The sequence below is a fragment of the Hypanus sabinus genome, unplaced genomic scaffold (genome assembly GCF_030144855.1).
Source record: "Hypanus sabinus isolate sHypSab1 unplaced genomic scaffold, sHypSab1.hap1 scaffold_558, whole genome shotgun sequence".
Taxonomy (NCBI): domain Eukaryota; kingdom Metazoa; phylum Chordata; class Chondrichthyes; order Myliobatiformes; family Dasyatidae; genus Hypanus; species Hypanus sabinus.
The window spans coordinates 233,882-255,658 of NW_026781419.1; the positions used below are offsets into that span (position 1 = coordinate 233,882).

Sequence of the window (21,777 nt, forward strand, 5' to 3'; positions counted from 1 at the left end):
TATTTCATACAGTTCTGGTCGCCCCCATTCTCACAAGGATGTCGGGGCTTTGGAGAGGGCGCAGAAGCGGGTTACCAGGATATTGCCTGGATTAGAGGGCATGAGCTGTAACGAGAGGTTGCACAAACTTGTGTTGTTTACTCCAGAGCGGCGCAGGCTGGGGTGAGACTGGACATTTATAAGATTACGAGAGGAATAAATAGAGTGGACAGACGATATAGTTTTCCTGGGGGTGAAATGTCTAATACATTTAGGGTGAGAGGAGATGTGAGTGGCATGTTTGCTTCTTTCCAAAGAGTAATGGACAGCTGGAGTCACTGCCCCGGGAAGGGGGTGGGGGGGTGGGTGGAGAGAGAGAGAGAGAGAGCGCGCGCGCGCGCGCGAGGAGGAGTCACGTGATCCGATTTGCCCCTCCCATTTAACCACAGATGAGCTGCAACTCTGCGTCGCTTCCGATGCCCCGCCCTCCGGATGATGCGCCTATATCTTTGCACATGCTCACAGTCTCCAGGTGGGTTGCGTTCTGCGGATTCGGGATCACTGTCTGCGGGCTGAAGAATCGGTGAGTATTGAGACCGATCCCGGGCGGTGAGATCCGATGTTGGCCTTGAGCCCCGAAATGAGGGCCTATTACTCATTTAGTACCCAGTTATCTGGGCTCGTCAGAAATGTATCGGCTTCACGGAATCTGCATTAAGCGATCCAAACCAGGAGCCCAGGCTGTCTATTTTCTCAGCACTGAAAGGGGAGTCCCGCCAACAGGTCACGTGAGACTGTGCGCCGCAGATCGGCCCCGCCCTCCGCTTTGTGACGCACGATCACGTGGTGTGTTGCGAACAAGGTTTACAAGAATAATCTCAGGAATGATCGGCTTTATGTTTGAGGAGCATTTGATGGTTCTGGACCTGTGCTCAATGGAGTTCAGAGGGACGGTGGGGTTGGTGGAGGGATGTATGGTTAAGTAAACCTACCGAATGCTGGAAAGCCTGGATACAGTGGACATGGAGAGGATGTTTCCATTAGACGGAGAGTCTGTGATCTGACAGCATAGGCTCAGAATAAAGACGCTTCCCTTTAAAATTGAGGTGAGAAAATTTCTTCAGCCAAAGGATGTCTGATCTGTGGAATTTGTTGCTGCAGAGGGTAGTTGAGGCTGCCATTTGGTTATGTTTATGACAGAGATTAATATATTGATGATTGCTAAGTAGCTTCAGGGTTACAGGAGGAAGGCAGGAATATGGTGTTGGAATGAAAATCAGCCATGGTTGAATGGTGGGCAAACCAGATTGATCGAATCAACTAATTTTGTTCCTGTGTCTTGTGTCTTACCATGACTGAATGATGGCTCCTTCTTCTCCCATATCTTTTTGTGAAGTGTGAGGGACAATAAAAGATTGTTCACTGAGATCATTATATTCAACATTTAAATTTCAATGAGTTTTGCTCTTAGTAGCATTAAGCAGAAATGTTTGGTTCTCCTTACTATTGTCAATGTGCTTCATTATTTTTCATGTTAAAGTTAGACCTGCGGTGAGAGATTTATTGGAATAAAAAACCCAACTGGAAGCAAACCACGACTGAAGATGAGGGAACATCAACAAGTGAACCAGCCCGAGGATTGAGAGCATCAACTGAAGAGAATCCATCTGACTCGGAGATTCCAGTGATTCAGTCAGGAGAAAGTTTGGTGAGACTCATTTACTCAAACACTGGTCCTTTAGACATTACATACCTGTACAAAGGAAGGTGAGAAATAGTTGGAGGGAGACTGAATGTGCCCAGAAGAACCAGTTATGCCTCTGTCAGATCCAGTTGCAATCACTCCAGGTCTGGTAATGTGCTTCCAGCAGCCCAGCCCTTTAAAACCACTGCCATTCTGTGGAAGTCGAATCTGGAATAAGTCACTCAAAGACCATATAAATACAAACTCTTTACTCCAAGCACCTGGGACTTACTCAGTTAGTTGCTCAAACAGGAACATCTATGACTGTTCCCGCCCAATCCACTAACTGACTAACAATTCCCCTTACACCACAGGTACCCAGATACCCACCACAGAAGGCAGGCAGGTTATTTACTATATTACAGCCCCTTAAGATAAATTACAAAATAGTCATAACGGCTTACACACACAAGACAGATTGAAGCTGTCCTATCTCTGCGCATGAGTGCACAATTCAGATAAACATCCAGAAACCCTAGCTAGCTACCCTCAAGAAGAAATATGGCTCAGCATGGCTTGGTACATTGGCTGATCATCAGCAATTTCTTTCAGAAGAACAGGCGGCTATTGTTTAAGGAAGTGTTAACACTTTTACATAGTTCACCACTCCCTCCTTTTGATCATTACATGATCAAGCAGTAATTTTTTCACAGAGAAAGCAACCGTGTACAACATTGACTTATCAATGGATAAAAACAGTGCACAACAGTAAATATAACAATGATGTGCACAACTATTAAGCCATAATGCAATATCATGCCTCACATATTACCAACCAGGCCTTCAAATACTAACATTTCGACCCTTCGGTGAACCTGTGTAAATCCTGCCCTACTTTCTTGATGCAATCAATCTCCCTGGCAGTGTGCTCGGAAAGGGATGTAATGTTGGTAGACTCATCAGGGATATAGGTGCAGCATTCTATGTCACTAATAGCACAGGTTCCCCCTTTCTCAGTGAGGATAAAATCTAAAGCCAAATGATTCTGTACGACTGTTTGCTGGATTGCACTCGTTTCAGTGGAATTGTCTGTTTTCTTGGGCCTGTGTTTCTGTCAGAGCCCCTGCAGTATTGTGGCCAGCTCCTCAAGTGCTGTAGCCAGGTGGATTCCTGGCTGCTCCATAGGAGAGAAAAGGGATCATCCAAAATCACTCAGTCTCAGTTGTTCCTCTCCACTGCTGGGCACCTGCAAGTATGGTCAGGATGCATGTTTCCCAGTCTAGGAAGTTGTGTTTGGTGGGAGCCTGAGATCCCATCCCTCAGAATACTGACAGCCACAGTCATCTCTGACTGGACCCCAGTTCCTCATCTCTCTTCCCCTGGCGTTATTTGTGAAAACCCAGGCTGAGCGTTCCTCACTCTGGTTGAGCAGGATTACTGACATTGGAGTCATAGTTTTACTATGCTGCAGAATTTCGGCACAAACCCAGCAGGCCCCTAGTACTACCTGTTCGGCATCGGTGTGACAGAGATACAGAAATGTGTTAACATGGGGACCCTGGATGCTGGGGTGATCCCTCTCAAAGACATAAACACGAATACCAGTGTTACATACCTGTAACAATTTAATTGAACCAGCAGCTATAGACCAGACATGGAGTCTGGTTTTGATATTAACACCACTATCTTTATTTGTATCTACTTATACTATAACAACTTAATCAAAACAATCAAAAGGGACCTTTGGGTTCAAATCCATACATCCCTCAAGGTTGCTGCACAGGTTGATACGGTGGTTAAGAAGACCTATGGTATGCTAGGCTTCATTAACAGGGGGATTGAGTTCAAGAGTAGAGAGGTCATGTTGCAACTCTACAAATCTCTGGTGAGACTGCACTTTAAGAGTATTACGTTCAGTTCTGGTCACCTCATTATTGGAAGGAGGTGGACGCTATGGAGAGGGTGCAGAGGAGATTTACCAGGATGTTGGCTGGTTTGGAGAACAAGTCATATGAGTCAAGGTTAGCAGAGCTGGGACTTTTCACTTTGGAGAGTAGAAGAATGAGAGGGGACTTGATAGAGGTCTACAAGATTATGAGAAGCATAGACAGGGTGGATAGTCAGTCTCTGTTTCCCAGGGCAGCAATAGCAAACACCAGAGGGCATATGCACAAAATTAAGGGAGGGAAGTCTAGGGGAGACATCAGTGGTAAGTTTTTTTTACACAGAGGTTTGTGGGTGCCTGGAATGACTTGCCAGGGATGGTGTTGGAGGCTATAACATTAGGGCTAATTAAGAGCCTCTTGGACAGGCACATGGATGAAAGAAAAATAGAGGGTTATGTGGTAGTGTGGATTTAGTATATTTTTTAAGGGTTATATGGGTCGGCACAACATGAAGAGCTGAAGGGCCTGTACTGTGCTGTAGTGTTCTATGGTTAACAGTGTTATGTGTATACATATGTGTAAATATAACTCCCAAACCATTGAGCTCAGGGAATACCAAGCTTAGAGTCTGAAGATGGTAAAGTGTGAAAGTTCAGCTCATCCCCCGAATAAATGATGAAAGAGAGATATTTGTAATCCAAGGTGAATGTCGAGAGTAGGCAATTGCTTCCAATCCCACAAATTCCACGGTGGTAAAACAGGATAACAGTCGCCGAAGATCTTATCCGTCTTCGTTCCAAATCCACATATGAATTATCACCAAAACTAGCTGATAACAGGGGTACCGTCTTCAAAGGGAACTACCACCCAGGCAAGGGTTAACACACAGGTAGATTCCACAAGGTACTCTCAATCCAGATCCAACACACAAAGTATTACCGACAGTGATTTCCACAGAATACCTTTCCCACAAGTGGTCACCAGATAACGCACCCAAATCCAGTTAAGGGTTAACAAAAGTGGTAGCCACGGGATACTCCATCAAAATCCCCATACGGATTATAGGAATTATCACCAACAGTGATTTGTCACGGGGTACCCTGTACAAGTGAGTTACCACCCCCAGGCAAGGGTTGGCACAAGTGGTCTTCACAGGACACTGCCAAACATAAAGATCCACTCCCGTGGATCAAACAAAGTGACAATCACACATTCAGTATTGTTCTGTGGGCACAGGAGAGTTCAAACAGCGAACTTCGGCCACTAGGTCCTTTGTTTCGAACCTTCCATCCTCTTTCTTTCTCTCCGTCTGACTGTCCTTGCTTAAATAAAGCAAACTGCGAGCTATGTAAACACAAGCTGTGAGCAAGTGTAAACACGCTGCAGAGTGAAATAGTTCCACCCCTCCCTCTCTCTCAGTAAGAATCAAACAAGAGTCAAGAAAGCTGGTGGCTGATGTCACTCAGGCACTGTCTCTTAAAATGACAGTCCATGGCAAGAAACCTAGAGGTTCGTCACACCACTATCAACCAATTCTTTTTCCTTTAGTCCAAGAGAGTCCTTCTACGCAGTTCCTTCAGTAACACGTTTATAATCTGTTCGATGTATCCATCGAGATTGCCCCTTCAGTCTCAGAGCTGTGGAGTGGTCAGTAACACCTGATATGGTCCTCTCCACCGAGGTCTGAGTTTCCCTCAATCCCAGTTCTTGGTCCACATGGTGTCCTCATGGGCCATCCATAAATGATTTCAGTTGGTGTCAACACTGTTTTCCCCTGTGGGGTGACCCTCATGTGGAATAGGTCTAACAGTAGGACCTTCAAGCAAGTGAGTCCAGTCTCCGCTGTTAGTTTGGCCAATTTACTCTTCAGAGTGCCATTGACACTTTCCACTATGGCAGCAACCCGTGGGTGGTGTACGGTAGAATTATTGCCTGATAGCTAGTTTGTTACATACCCCTTCGCTTGCTTTCACCACAAAGTGTGGGCCATTGTCAGAGCTCAGCATCTCTGGCAGGCCGTACCTGGGAATTATATCCCATAATAATACCTTCACAACAGTCATAACAGTATTATTGGTAGTTGGAATAGCTTCAATCCATCTATTATATTCATCTATATTAACTAAGCAGTATCTATAGCAATGTACTCTAGGCAATTCAGTAACATCAACTTGTAGACACGAAAATGGTCAAGGGAGTCGTACGCGGTGTGCAGGGTGCAGGTTAACAACCATTTCCTCCTTTTCCAGGTGTGTACATAATTGACCAATATAGGTAAAAACTGTGTAGGGACACAAACCTGTCCCGCTGTGGTGATCTAAAAACCTAGGTTGGGGACTTTCTGGCACCCCATCTGGAACCACAGCTTGCACTGCTCCTCAGAGGCGTCCCCCTGAAAAGTACGCTCCTCCCACATGTCTGGCAAACCCGTTCTGCTTGAGTCATAGAGGATTGCTTGACGGGAACCTGAGAGGACTACAACTATCGAGGATTGTGCAGCACTTTTCGCTGTCTAATCTGCTAAAGCATTGGGTTTAGTGACCTGTTTGGACATGCGGGTGTGGGCCGCACATTAATAATGGCCAGAACTCAAGGTAGCTGTGGAGCAGTGAGTAAGTTGTTTACAAAGGTGACATTACTAATGGGGTGGCCAGAGGAAGTCAGGAATCCCCATGTTCCCAGAGAGCCCGGTAGTCATGTACAACTCCAAATGCATAACGGGAGTCCGTGTAATTGTTCTCACTTTTATCTGTTGCTAGGATACAGGCACAAGTCAGAGCAAACAGCTCATCCTTCTGGACGAGACAGCTGCTTCAAAAGAGTCCTGCTCAATTACTTCACTGTCAGTTACTATCGCATCACCAGATTATTGTTTCCCTGCTGGATCCACAAAAGGGCTTCCATTCTCATAAAACATTGCCTCGGGCTTGAGGGGATATAGCAGAATGGATGGGAATCTCTGTCCTCTTTTCATGGTGATCCAGATGGGGGGCAGTTTTAGATATTAACAAGCAAGGCCAATTTCATGGCCTGAAATTGCGCAGAGATGGGGTACAGCCTCTTGTGTTCGGTCAATATTAAAAGAGTGTCTTACCAGATGTCCTGTCTTCACCTGAGTCCTTCCAGTATCAGAGTTGGCATGCGGCCAAGTCTGGCCAGCCTCCCTCGGTGCTGGAGGCTTGTTTCATCAGGGTGTAGGCAAGGATCCCTAGGCTCTTTGGCTTGAACCCAAGGCAAACCCTCACGGTATGGGGAACCACCTGTCCTGTTTGTCACCAAAGGAAATCCGGAACTTCGGCCAGTAATGCACTGTTCTCTCTTCCTTTATCCACTCTAATGTGACTGGGAGCTTTGTCCCTAGAGGGGTGCATAATACTGGCTTTACTCAATCCCCCTGGAATTCCACCTGCAGTGGCTGTGTATGTGAATACGTGCGTTCCGTGCCTTCGAACCCAGACAGAGTGATTGTAGTGTTTCATAGCTGGAATCCATTTTCCGATATTACTTCCTGATTGAGAGTGGCTGTGGTTGCCGGCATATCAATCATAAACAGAATTGGAATTCCAGCAACTTGCAATGTTCCGTTGGGCTCTTCCTGAGGGATGGTACTCACGGCAGGAAGCATCCTAGCTTGTTAATTTGAATACGGGTTGTTGTCCCCACCTGTCTCTTGGTAGGTTTTTCTTCCCATTTCTGATCCCCAGATATTGCCCTCTTGTGTCCTTCTTCCCACTGAACATCTTCACCTTTAATATTAGTTCCCTTCAGGGTTGTTTGGGATTTGAAAGTCAGGTCCCAACAATATGTTAAAGCTCATCACATTCGATTTTTGTCATTGTCAGGCCATCCATGTTATTTGTTTTAATCATGTTGGCTAACTTAGTTGGTAAGTATTGGAGCAGTAGGGAGTTAAACTGGGGGGACAGATTCCCGCCTTTAAAGGCTTGGTCAGAAGTTGTTCAGTCCTCAGATGGAATCAGCAATCAAATGGCTGAGCATGGTGCGATGAATGTGCTGAGCTGTGTATATCACAATGCAAGAAGCATCGTAGGAAAACCAGATGAGCTGAGGACAGGGCATTATGATATTGTAGCCATGACTGGGACTTTGTTGCACCCAATAGTCTGAGGGATTTAGAGGAACAAGTTTTTAGAGAGATTGCAGACCATGCCAAGAAACAAAGGTTGATGCAGTAAGTGATTTTAACTTTCCATATATTGACTAGGACTCCCATAATGTAAAAGGACTAGATGGGGTAAAGTTTGTCAAATGTGCCATTAATCAGTGCGTAGGATTCCCAATGTAGAAGTGTGCAATAAGCTGTTAGGAAATGATCCAGGGCTGATGACAGAAATTAGTGATCGTAATGCCATGAGATTCAAAAGTAAATATGGAAAAAGAGAGGTCTGGAACATGGATTGATATTCTAAATTGGAGAAAGGTCAATTTTGATGGCATCTGAAAGGATCTGATAAGTGTGGTTTGCGACTGGCTGTTTTCTGGCAAAGGAGTACTTGGTAAGTGTGAGGCCTTCAGAAGTGAAATTTTGAGGGAGTTGAGTTTGTATGTGTCTATCAAAATAACAGTTGAAAGGTAACTGATGCAGGGAACCTTGGTTTTCAAGAGATTTTGAGGCCCCGGATATTTTATTCTTCTGAATGCCTCAGACTGTTGGGTGCTACCAAGACTCATTAATGACTACAAATCATAAATCCATGCGAGCTCATCTGACTTTTTTTTTAGTCATCTTCTGTTGGTTTCTAAAAGCTTCCCAATAGTTTTTGCTCTTGGTTGTTTGCTCTCTCTTTGGTTTTTATGTTGCTTTGGCTTCTCATTTTAGCCATGGTTTTGTTCTCCTGCCTTTCCTATGCTTCCACTTCATTGGGCTGCATCGATCACTCAGCTGCCGAATTGCTCCCAGAAACTCCAGCCATTGCTGCTCTGTTGTCACTGCTACCTTTCCCCTTACAAGTTTGGCCAGCTTCTCTGACATAGAAACATGGAGAAGTTCAGTAGAGAAGCAGGCTATTTGGCCCACCTAGTCAATGCCGAGAACACATTTAAGCTGTCTAATTCAACTACCTGCACTGGGACAATCACCCTTCATGCCCCTACCATCCAAGTACCTATCAAACTTCTCTTATTGTTGAAACCGGGCTTATATTCACCACTTTTGCTGGCGTCTCATTCCACACTCTCACGACCATTTCATTAGAGAGCTTTCCCAAATGGTACCGTTAAATTTTCACCTTCCCCACTTACCCATGACCTCTGGTTGTCATCCTACCCAACCTCAGCGAAAAAAGCTGTTTGCATTTACCCTATCTATACCCTCATAATTCTAACAGATCCTCAAAGCAAACTTACTTTCTAATGCTCAGAGCCTTTTTTAGGTTTATAAAGTGATGAAGGGCATTGATCGTGTGGATAGTCAGAGGTTTTTCCCCCAAGGTTGAAATGGCTAACACGAGAGGGCATAGTTTTAAGGTGCTTGGAAATAGCTACCGAGGGGATGGCAAGGGTAAGTTTTTTACCTAGAAAATAGTGCGTGCGTGTAATCCACTGCCAGCAGCAGTGGTCGAGGCAGATACAATAGGGTGTTTTAACAGCCTCTTAGATAGGCACATGGAGCTTAGAAAAATAGAGGGCTATTTGCTAGGGAAATTCTAGGCAGTTTCTAGAGTAAGTTACGTGGTTGGCACAATGTTGTAGGCTGAATGGCCTGGAATATGATGTAGATTTCAATGCTCAATGTTCTATGTTGAACAGTGAAATAACATCTCTTCTTTAATCTGTACAGTGTCCATGATTTTAATGTGGCTTTTTCACACTCCAATAGAACCTTTGTCTATCTCCTGAGTAAATAGAGATGAAAACATATTTAAGATCTCCCCCATCTGCTTTGGTTCCATACGTGGATTGCCATTCTGGTCTTACAGTGAACCAACTTTGTGCCTTACAATCCTTTTGCTCTTAATCTATCCCTGGAGTCCTTGATGATTAATCTTTTCTGCAAGGGCAACCTCATGTCTTCTCTTAGCCATCCTGATTTATCTCTTATGTGTTCTCTTGTATTTTTTACACTTCAAAAGAACCTGCCTGCCGATCCCTGTTATGCAACTCCATTTTGTGCTTCACCAGTGTCTCAATATATCTTGAAATCCAAGGTTCCCTGCAGTTTCTATCTTTACCTTTTATTCTGACAAACACATACCAACTTTGTACTTTCAAAATTTCACTTTGAAGGCCTCCCACTGACCAAGCACACCTTTGCCATAAAGCAGCCTGTCCCAGTCCACAGTTGCCAGATCCTAGTGTCTTAATTCCAGGTGTTGATCCATTCCCTGAACACATCCACCTTTCCTATCATGCACCTTGCATTGAGATATACAGGGCTCAGCATATTCACTGCATCATGCTCAATGTTTTTCATTCCTGACTTTGTCTGAGTTCTGAACAACACCTGTCTTCAAAACCCCTCCACTATCTGTTCTGTTATTCAGGCATCCATTCCCCCTGCAAATTTAGTTTAACCCCACTTACCCCCACCCCCCAACATGCAGCTGTATCATCCCTTTGTTTTGATAGTGTTTTGATCACTCCCAGATCAATAAAAAGGAGGTGCATACAGGCAGATAGGAACAAATGGGCTACTTATGAGATACAGGAAATTCAAGTGAACACTGATGAAAGAAGGCATGGATTCTGCAGATATGTTAAGTGCAAAAAATTGCAAGGGAAAAAATTAATCCTTTGCAAGATCAGAATGGTAATCCATATGAGGAGACAAAATAGATTGGGGAGATTTTTTCTGCATTCGTATTTACTCAGGAGATTGACACAGAGTCTGTAGATGTGAGGCAAAGTAGCATCAGCTTCATGGACACTGTACAGATTACAGAGGTAATCTTGTTGCCGTATGAAGGAAAATTACCAGGAATATATCCCCAGTGCCTGACAAATTGTTCCCTCGGACCCTGTGGAAGACAAGTGCAGAAGTTGTAGGGGCCCAAGCACAAATATTTAAATCATCCTTAGTGACAGGTGAGGTACTGGAAGATTGGAGGACAGCCAATGTTGTTCTGCTGTTCAAGAAAGGCTCGAAAAATAAACTAAGAAATTGTACCTTGGTAAGCTTGACATCAGTAGGGGGAAAGTTATTCTAACATATGTGCAGGAACTGGATATATAAGTATTTGGATCGATGTGGACTGATTAAGGATGGATAGCATAGCTTTGTGCATGGTAGGTCATGTCTAACCAATCTTATAGAGTCTCGAGGAAGTTATCAGGGAAGTGGATGAAGGCAAGGCAGTGGATGTTGTCTACATGGACTTCGGCAAGGCACTTGACAAAGTCTTATATGGGAGGTTGGTCAAGAAGGTTCAGTCACTCAACATTCAAGATGAGATAGTAAATTGGACGAGACACTGTCTTTGGGAGAAGCCAGAGTATGGTAGCTGATGGTTACCTCTCTGACTGGAACCCTTTGACCAGTGGTGTGTCATAGGGATCAGTGCTGGATCTGATGTTGTTTGTCATCTTTATCAGTAATCTGGATTACTGTGGTTAACTGCATCAGTAAATTTGTTGATGACAACAAGATTGGGGTGTAGTGGACAGCAAAGAAGATGATCATGGCTTATAGTGCGACCTGGACCAGCTGGAAAAATGGTTTGAGAAATGGAAAATGAAATTCAATGCAGACAAGAGTGAGGTGTTGTATTTGACTGGTTGGGCACTGAGGAGTGTTGTAGAAGAAAGGGACCTGGGAATACAAGTCCGTAATTCACTGAAAGTGGTGCCACAGTTAGATAGAGATGGAAAGAAAGATTTCGGCCCATCGGCCTTCATGAACCAAAGCACTATCAACAGTAGGTAGATGTTATGTTGACTTGTAGAAGGTATTGGTGAGGCCTAATTTGGAATATTTTGTGCAGTGTTGGTCACCTACCTACATGAAAGTTGTAAAAGAGGTTCTGAGAGTTCAGAGAAAATTCACAAGGATGTTGCCAGGTCTGGGCGACTTTGGTAACAAGGAAAGATTGAACAGGATAGGATTTTATTCCTTGGAATGTAGAAGATTGAGGGGAGATTTGATTGTGATAGAGGGGCATAGATAGACTAAATGCAAGCTGGCTTTTACCACGGAGATGGTGTGCGACTACAACCAGAAGCCATGGGTTAAGGGTGAAAGGTGAAATGTTAAGGGGAAATGTGAGGGGAAACTTCTTCACACAGATGGTTATCTGGGTGTGGAATGAGCAGCCAACACAAGTGGAGAATTCGAGCTGAATTTAAGGAGGTTTGTGTAGGTACCTGAATGGTAGGGTTGTGGGAGTGGGCAGTTTAAATAGTTTAGCACAAACTAGATTGTCCAAAGGGCCTGTTTCTGTGTTGGTACTTTTCTGCAAGGGCCTGAAATAATTCAAAGATTCACTCTGTGTCCATTGAACAGCTGTGTGGACCAACTATTCATCTCAGCAGGAAATTTTTATAAGGCATTAAAACTGTGGCACTTTAAGTTAATAATACATATGGGAAAATTCCAGCTGCCCATTAAGAAAGACTATTTGTGTGAGAATGTTTCAGTTACTGTGTGGCCAGGCACCCATGCAGCTCAGCAGGAACAGGGAATAATACCAATGGAGAGAGCCAAACTGAGCCAGGTCACAGATTTGAGATGGCAGAAATGCCCTATTCCTATAGAAACAAGAAGAGCATCAGGGAATTGATGGTTATTCCAGATACCAGCACTGTGCCCAGTTAGAAGTTGATTTCTCTGTCCAACTTGGGTGGAACCTCACTATAACAGTGTGATGCTGGATCAAACCTTGGCAACTCAAGTAATCTCATCTGAAGTGTTGTCCTACTCCCGTTGATGCATTTTGTAAATCTTTTTACAGGTTAAAAACGAGAAGGAATTTGTCTCCCAGAAGCTCAAACATGGCACACCAGTTTTGCTGTCTCTGTCTAGATATTTAAGAGGTGAAGCAAGGGATTCAATCAACCTTCCTATCTGATCAGACTACGGGGCAGGATTCACTCAGTCATTTGACCAACTGGCACCTCCATTATTTTACACAGGGGAGAGCCCATTCTTCTGCTCAGGCTGTGGGAATGGATTCAGTCAGTCATCTCAACTGAAGGTACATCAGTAAGTTCACATTGGGCAAGGTCATTCACCTGTTCTGTGTGTAAAAAAAATATTTAGTCTGTCATCCCACCTGTGGACCCACCAGTCAGAAGCTGGTAATCTGCTAAATTTCTGGGGAAGGATTCACTCAGTCATCTGACCTAATGGCTCACCAGTCAGTTCACACAAGGGAGAAGCCATTCACCTGCTCAGACTGCGGTAAGGGATTTACTCGGTCATCTGACCTAAAGGTACATCAGCGAGTTCACACTGGGGAGAAGCCATTCACCTGCTCAGTCTGTGGGAAGGGATTCACTCGGTCATCCTACCTGCAGAATCATAAGCAAGTTCACACTGGGGAGAAGCCATTCATCTGCCTAGAATGCGGGAAGAAATTCACTTCGTCATCCAGCCTGCGGAGTCATCAGCGAGTTCACACTGGGGAGAAGCCATTCATCTGCTTAGAATGTGGGAAGAAATTCACTTCGTCATCCAGCCTGCTGAGTCATCAGCGAGTTCACACTGGAGAGAAACCGTTCACCTGCTCAGAATGTGGGAAGGGATTCACTCATTCATCCAGCCTACAGAGACACCAGCAATCTCACACTGGAGAGAAGTCGTTCACCTGCTCAGTCTGTGGGAAGGAATTCACTCAGTTATCCAACCTGCAGAGTCATCAGCGAGTTCACACTGGAGAGAAGCCATTCACCTGCTCAGAATGCGGGAAGGGATTCACTTTCTCATCGACACTTAAGGTACACCAGCGAGTTCACACCAGGGAGAAACCGTTCACCTGCTCAGACTGTGGGAAGAGATTCACTTTCTCATCTAACCTGAAGGTACATCAGGTGGTTCACACTGGGGAGTGGCCGTTCACCTGTTCAGTCTGTGGGAAGGGATTCATTAACTCAACTGAACTGATAGTTCATCAGCGAGTTCACACTGGAGAGAAGCCATTCACCTGCTCAGACTGTGGGAAGAGATTCACTCAGTCATCTGACCTAAAGGCTCACCAGCGATTTCACACCAAGGAGTGTCCATTCACCTGCTCAGACTGTGGGAAGGGATTCATTAAGTCAGCTGAACTGAAGGTTCATCAGCGAGTTCACACTGGGGAGAGGCCGTTTACCTGCTCAGACTGTGGGAAGGGATTCACTTCCTCATCTAACCTGATGACACACCAGCGAGTTCACACCGGGGAGCGGCCGTTCACTTGCTCGAACTGTGGGATGAGATTCGCACGGTTATTCACCCTACAGTGTCACCAGCGAGTTCACACTGGGGAGAAGCCATTCACCTGCTCAGACTGTGGGAAGAGATTCACTCAGTCATCTGACCTAAAGGCTCACCAGCGATTTCACACCAAGGAGTGTCCATTCACCTGCTCGGACTGTGGGAAGGGATTCACTTTGGAATTGACTCTAGTGAAACACCAGCGAGTTCACACTGGGAAGAAGCCGTTCACTTGCTCAGTCTGTGGGAAGGGATTCGCTCAGTCAAGTAACCTGCGGAGTCACCAGCGAGTTCACACTGGGGAGAAGCCATTCACTTGCTCAGAATGTGGTAAGGGATTCACTATGTCATCTCACCTACTGATACACCAGCGAGTTCACACTGGGGAGAAGCCGTTCATCTGCTCAGACTGTGGGAAGGGATTCACTATGTCATCTCACCTACTGATTCACCAGCGAGTTCACACTGGGGAGAAGCCGTTCATCTGCTCAGACTGTGGGAAGGGATTCACTTGCTCATCCCAACTGAAGGTACATCAGCGAGTTCACACTGGGGAGAAGCCATTCACCTGCTCAGAATGTGGGAAGGGATTCAGTCGGTCATCCAGCCTACAGAGTCATCAGCGAGTTCACACTGGGGAGAAGCCGTTCACCTGCTCAGACTGTGGGCAGGGATTCACACTGTCATCCCACCTACTGAGACATCAGCGAGTTCACACTGGGGAGAAGTCGTTCACCTGCTTAGACTGCGGGAAGGGTTTCACTCGGATATCCAACCTGCAGAGTCATCAGCGAGTTCACACTGGGGTGAAGCCATTCACCTGCTCAGAATGCGGGAAGGCATTCACTCGGTCATCGCACCTACTGAGACATCAGCGAGTTCACACTAGGGAGAAGCCATTCATCTGCTCAGAATGAGGGAAGAGATTCACTGATTCATCCACCCTACAGAGACACCAGAAAGTTCACACTGGGAAGAAGCCATTCACCTGCTCAGTCTGTGGGAAGGGATTCACTCAGTCCTCCACCCTACAGAAACACCAGTCAGTTCACACATTCTGAGCTATTCACCTGCTCAGAATGTTGGAAAGGATTCATTCAGTCATCCCAACTACTGGCACACCAGTCAGTTCACATTGTTATTAATCCCTTGCTTTTGCTTGCTGAGGACATTCATTTTAAGAGAGAGAGTGATTAAGAAGGCAAATCAGTCTGGCTTGCAGCTTGTTTACATCACTCACAGCTTGTTTAGTTTTAACCGAGGAATCAGACACTCAGAGTCAGACGGAGATAAAGGAGGGAAAATGGAAGTATCGAAACCAGGGAACTAGTGGCCAAGAGTCACTGTTTAGAGCTTTCCTATGCCCACAAGTGTGGGTTAAGTATTGATTCACCATGCATCGAATGTGTGGTTGTCACCTTGTTTGATCCATAGGTGTGGATCAGATTTAAGGTATCCTGTGAAGACTACTTTTGTGTTAACGCTTGGCGGGGTGTGGTGTGATAATACACTTGAAGATGATACCCCTTGTGACAAGTCACTTTCGGTGATAATTCGTATGTGGATTTGGAACAATGAAGCATAAAATCTACAGCAACTGTTCTCTCATTTTACTACAATGGAACCTTTGGAATTCGACGTAATTGCCTTCTCTCGACATTTACCCTGGATTACAAATATCTCTCTCTCGTTACCTATTCCGTGGATGAACTGAACTTCCATACTTTACCATCTCAAGACTCTCAAGCCTTGTTTGGGAGTTATATTTTGTTACGCCCCAACCTCTGAGGGGCCGAAGGGTACAACGTAGCCCCCTCCTTTTTGAGAATCGCAAGATCGCTATGAATTCAGGTCAGGAGACCCAGGAAATGAGAGAAAGACACGCAGAATCCACATGGGGTTTTTAATGTCCCAGCCCCTCAGCGATACAAAGCCACGGGAAATGGTCATTGTCACTTGGAGATGGAATAGTGTATTGAGTTCCGTACTATTTAGTTGAAGCCCTCAGGGAATGAGCCGAGGGGCTGGCTGAAAGATTGCATCATTCCAACCTGATTGACATCTGAGAACCTGTGAGTAACGATAAAAGAGGGTCTGGGGAACAACCCCTTTAGACGCACCAGGGAAACGATAGAAATCCCGTCTGTCCATCCTTGCCCGGATGACGAGTTTTCCACGGAACGGCTTAGCTAAAGGACCGACTACAAAAACAGAACTCTCGAAGGATTGACATCATAAAAAGGAAAGCCGGCAAGTTTAAAACATCTCTCTCTCTTGACTCCAACAAAAGGCTGCAGCCTGCACAAACTTGAGTGACTTTTATATTTCCATCGGACAATACATTATCTCCTAGACAACGATAGAATTTTTTCTTATTGATTATTATTATACCCGCGCTTTTAGAATTAGTATTGACGACGTATATTATCTGTATGTTTGCATTGAAATTATTTTTGTGTATATTTTTCAATAAATACTGTTAAAAATGGTACCATCAGACTTCAACGGACCTCTCTATCTTTGCTGGTAAGTAACCCAGTTATGGGGTACGTAACAACTTGGGGTTCTCGTCTTGAGATTTGACATCAAATTGGGAGGCCAGTGAATCGGGAAAAGGAGTCCAAACTTGCATCTGGTACACGGGTAGCCAGACGGGAAACCAGCAAAGATGGATGTGGATGAATTTATAGAAAACCCGACTCTGGAACCGCTAGAGGCGGCCACCAAATTGGACTTGATAAATATGGCGAAGGGGCTAAATCTCGCAGAGGTGAGGTTGTCAATGAAAAAGCCAGAGGTGCGAATGGCCATAACTCAGTATTGTATTGTGAAGAATGTGTTTACAGTTGAGGTATTGGAAAATATCCCTGAAAAGGTACCAGCTAGTGGGACGGCTCAATTATAGTTTGAGAAATTAAGGTTGGAATATGAAATTAAATTAAAGCAGCTGGAAGCAGCTGAGAAGGAGAAAGGCAGAGCTGAGAAGGAGAAAGAAAGAGCCGACAAACAAAGGGAGCATGCGCTCCAGCTAAAGGAGTTAGAGGTGAAACGGGAGCATGAGCTCCAGCTAAAGGGGTTAGAGGTGAAAAAAGTGCAGGACAGAGCTGAGAAGCAAAGAGAGCATGAAATTCAGTTAAAACAGCTGGAGGCAGCTAAAAAGGAAAAGGAGAGAGCCGAGAAGGAGAGAGAGAATGAGGAGGCAGAGAAAGAGGCAAAATGACTTGGATATGGAAAAGTTAAGGCAAGAGCGAAGAGCTCAAGGGTCAGACCGAGAGGAGCGGTTTAATGTTAGTCGGGAGTTGAGGTTAGTACCTTCATTCGAGGAAAGGGATGTTGAAAGTTATTTCTTGCTTTTTGAAAAGGTGGCAGTGTATCAGAATTGGCCCAAAGAGCAGTGGGTGGCGTTGTTACAAAGTGTGTTAAAAGGGAAAGCACAACGGGCATATGTGGCGTTGTCTATGGAGGAGGACGAGGCGGAGAATTATGACTAAGTAAAAGCGGCCATTCTCCGTACTTACGAATTGGTACCTGAAGCGTATAGACAAAAGTTCAGAAATCTAAAGGAAGGGTGGAATCAGATGTATACCGAGTTTACCTATGAGAAGGGTGTGCTCTTGGATTGTTGGTGTACAGCAGAAATAGTGGAAGAGGATTTTTGGCGTCTCGGGGAGGTAATTCTGATTGAAGAATTTAAAAGTGGTTTTTCGGAGGATATCCGGATGTATTTGAATGAGAAGCCTATTACGTCCATCTCCAAATTTGCTAGGTTCGCAGATGAATATGCCCTAACCCACAAGACAAAGTTTACCTCGAATAAAAGTTCCCAGAGAGATCGTGGGAAAGATACAGAAAGCCCGCTGGCTGAGGCAGAGGTCCCTCCGGCAGTTACTGGTAAGATTGGGGAGGAGAGGCAAGACAGCCAGAGATTTCCAGGCTTGACCTATTTTAATTATGGAAAGGGGGGACATATTGCATCTAGCTGCTTTGCTCCGAGGAAGGAGATAGGAAAGGGGAAAGCAGCAGTCCCTATTGGATGTGCCGTGATAATCAGTAAATCGACAAGAGAGCCCTGGGTAGACAGAGTACGAGAAGGGTCTGAGACTTGTATGTCAAATGGAACCGGGTCTGTGAGAGAGGGACACCCACCAGTTCCCGTGCGAATCTGGAGAGAGACGGGGGCTGAACTGTCATTGATTAGCCATAAGGTACTGGATTTTAGTCGCAAGATGGGAATGGTAGCTGTGAAAGGAATAGGAAAAGGGAAGGAAGTGGTGCCCTTGCATAGGTTCATTATGAATTGTGAGCTAGTCTCTGGACCAGTTGAAATGGGTGTGCGATCAGAATTCCCGAGAACTGACGCGGACGCCCTTCTGGGTAATGATTTCGCCGATGGTAGGGTTTGGTCAGCAATGAAGCTGACGAGACAGCCGGTGGAGGCCCCGCCCCAGATTCCAAGATCTATCCCGCATACGCGATCACTCGCAGCATGTCGAGAAAGGCAGCTGAGAACGAGAGCACTTTAAATCCAGCCAGTATCGAGTTGGCCGAGACGTTATTCCCAACCCTGTACCACGAGGGTTTAGAGGGTGGTAAAACTAAGAGTAGTAAAGTGAAAGAGAGTAAGAGAGAGGAGGTAGACCTGCCCTTAGCGAGGAGAAAAGTTCTAGAGGCACGAAATAAAGATGAGAAACAGACAGAGCTGTTAAAATGTCTAGGGTTGGACATGGATGATCTGTCTGGTTTGGCAGAACTGTTTGAAGAAGTGGAAAATTCTAACGGTGTTCCGGATGATGAAATGAGGGCAGTCCTAGATGAAAAGGGTACCCTTACCTTGAAGGAGTCTGCTGAGTTGGCAGATGAGGTTGTTTCAACCCATGGGGTTGAGTTTATTCCGGAAGGGAATTGCCCAGAGAGTAGCTGGGAGGAACAGGGGAATTTAGAATTTGGACCGGGTACGCATATTGAAAGCCTGGAAGAGGCAAATGTCTCGTTTCTGTGTGTCCAAGATGTGGATGCACCTGGTACTGAACCTAGTAATGGAGATCAGATAAAGTCTGAGGTATTTGATTCAGTTGAAAAGGAATGCAGTTCTTGTGGGTCAGATGGGCTTAGTTCAGTGAATAAAGGGTTAACCTTGATAATAGTGGGAAGTGAGAGTTCCCAGGTGTTTGTGCTCGAAGGTGTGTTTCAAGTTAATGAGGAGATCAAAGCTGGTGAGTTGAATATTATTATTGAAGGTAAAGGGAAATGTGTAGTTCCCATATTGAATGAAGAGAATTTAAAGGCTGTACTGATATCAGAAGCAGCAACCAAGCTAAGAGACAATGGCTTGGTACCACAAAGCCTGTGAATCAATTACAGGTTGAGTTGGAAGGTAAAGGAGCCCCACACGCTATTGTTATTCCAGAGTGTGGTGTGAAAAGGCAGAAATTGAAATGTTGTTTGAACAAAGAGTTTAAACTGAAAACTAATAGCCTGAAGGGTCCTGAAGAGGAAACTAGCAACTTGCGTAAAATTAAGGCATTGGGTGGAAATTCGGAAGATGGTCTAAGTTTGGAACACATTGTTGATAAAATAACTCCTATGAAAGGAGCGGGCGAAAGCCTATTTCACCAGGGTGCCCAAGATCACCACGAGGAAATTAACCGGAGAAGAGGCGAGGGTTAATGGGGACACCATTTTTAAATAGCAGAAGCCGGTTTTAAGGGATTTCGCCAAAGTATGTGAATAATAAAGACAACCCCCATGGAAGCTTGACTGTTAATTTTGATAGTAACATAAAGATTAGTATTTTGCATGAACTTTTGTAGTACACACATAAGCTAAGATCACAACTCTTTAGTTTTGTTTGCTGAAGGAAATAAATAAAAATAGGTGGTGTAACGTTCTCCTTCGGGTGTAACGGAACGCCGAATTCAACGTCGAGATAAACCACAGTCAATGAAACCAGTTTGCAGTAAGATTAACCATTTACAGTTCACTCTTCATATTAACATATGGTGAAAAAGCGTTGCTCTCACTGTGATTTCTAATGCCTGCAAAACAACTTCTGCTCAGGTGTGCCTCGTGGTGAGCCCCCACCCTCGCGTTAATTTCAAACCGGTACTTTCCCACAAGAAGCGGCGAAACCGGATGTGACGTCAGCGCATGCCGATATATTTTACATGCAATGAATATACTTTAAACACTTCTAATTCTAACTAGAAAACACTATCGAATGAATTACTAAGCGAAAATACTATAAACTAAATAACTGTCGTAAAGACAGCACACTCCCCGCTTGACCTTCGTAAGGTCATAATGAACAGAGTACAAAACTTAGTCTCTTAATCAGTCATTGGGTAGAAGTAGAATAACTTCTGTAACTGGCCTTTGGTAAATTTTCACATCGCCTTGGTCGGTAGTCTTCAATTCGATCTTCCTGACATGTCCATCCCCGCGAGGGAATCTGGCAGTGATTCTGGCCATTGGCCAGCGGTTGCGGGCGATTTGCTTGTCCCTGAGCAGGACTAAGTCTCCAACTTGAAGATTCCTGCGGGGTTCTGTCCACTTTTGTCTCTGTTGCAACAAAGGTAGATATTCCTGTCTCCAGCGAGACCAGAACTGATTTGCCAGAGCCTGGACTTGTCTCCATTGCTTTGTGTACAAATCCTTGTCTGAGAAGTCTCCTGGTGGAGGAGGTGCTCCTGCCTTCTGTGTAAGGAGCATTGATGGCGAAAGTATGAAGGGGTTTTCTGGGTCAGAGGACACAGGCTGGAGTGGTCGTGCGTTTATAATGGCTGTGACCTCTGCCATTAGGGTGCACAGTACCTCGTGGGTCAATCGGGTGCGTTGCTGCATCTCAGGTTTCCCTTTCCGGGTTTTCCGTAAGGACGTGAACCGTTTGACTGCCTGCTCTTTGTTATCTGGTGAGCGCTGGCGTGGTTCTCTGAAAGGCAATGGGGCAACCCCATTATTTGCTTCATCTCTGAAGACCTTGGTGTCCTTTGTTTTTAAAGAAATGGCATCTTGAGCTGATTGTGCAAGTTTATTTCCGTGCTCGGTTTGAACAAAAACTGACTGACCTAGCGTCTCGTCAGTTACTTTACGCTTGTTAACGTCTTGTTGTGCTTCCTTAATGCACGGGACACTCGGGCAGGGTTGAAAGATTGAATGGCGGCCACCCTCTAGCACATTGGTCTTGAGTGTGTTAACCATCGGTTTGTGTACGTCTTCAGGGCACACCCCTCCTATCACCACCCAGCCTAGATCCAGGCGTTGTGCAAAGGGGGCGTCGTGTGGTCCATTGACCAGCTGCCTAACCTTGTGTACCCGGATTACATCTGTTCCTAATAGCAGGAGTATTTCCGCTTTTGGATCCAGTTCTGGGATGTGTTTGGCGATGTGGTGGAGATGTGGCTGGTGTAGCGCCGCACTTGGTGTCGGGATCTCAGTGCGGTTATTCATGATTCCATCGCACTCTAAGAGCGGAGGGAGACAGATGACGACTTTACCATCCAGGGACTCGATCTGGATGCCTTCTGCCTTCCTTCCTTGGGTTTCCATGTTGCCTGAGCAAGTTTTGAGGCAGTATGGGAACTGTTCACTCTCAATGTTAAACAATTTAAAGAAATCTGGACTGACTCGTGAGCGATTGCTCTGATCGTCCAGAATCACATAGGCTTTGATGGCCTTGTCTTTGGCTCCTTTAGGGTACACCTTCGTGAGGCAGATCTTGGAACAAGAACGGCTTGACTGAGCTTGACCGCAAACTTCTGTACAGTTCGAGCTGACAATTGTTGTCCTGGAGTGAGCCTCTCCCTCCCCGCCGTCCTGTTGTGGGGGTGAAAGAACGTCGTCGGTTTGCGGTGGACAATCCT

The 21,777-nt window shown here is 45.3% G+C and overlaps 1 protein-coding gene across 3 annotated transcripts; it reads left to right on the top strand.

Moving 5' to 3' along the window:
* Positions 1-452: 452 nt before the first annotated feature.
* LOC132389404 (zinc finger protein 850-like) lies at positions 453-14,835 on the top strand. 3 transcript variants are annotated; one of them, XM_059961927.1, is made up of 3 exons: positions 453-511; positions 1,520-1,687; positions 12,456-14,835. In XM_059961927.1, the coding sequence occupies exon 3, from the start codon at positions 12,850-12,852 to the stop codon at positions 14,833-14,835; it is 1,986 nt and encodes a 661-aa protein (XP_059817910.1). In that variant the 5' UTR covers positions 453-511; positions 1,520-1,687; positions 12,456-12,849. The 3 variants fall into 3 exon arrangements, with proteins under 3 accessions (XP_059817910.1, XP_059817908.1, XP_059817909.1); XM_059961925.1 differs by lacking the exon at positions 453-511 and adding an exon at positions 947-1,085; XM_059961926.1 differs by lacking the exon at positions 453-511 and adding an exon at positions 947-1,085 and having other exon boundaries at positions 1,524-1,687.
* Positions 14,836-21,777: the final 6,942 nt, after the last annotated feature.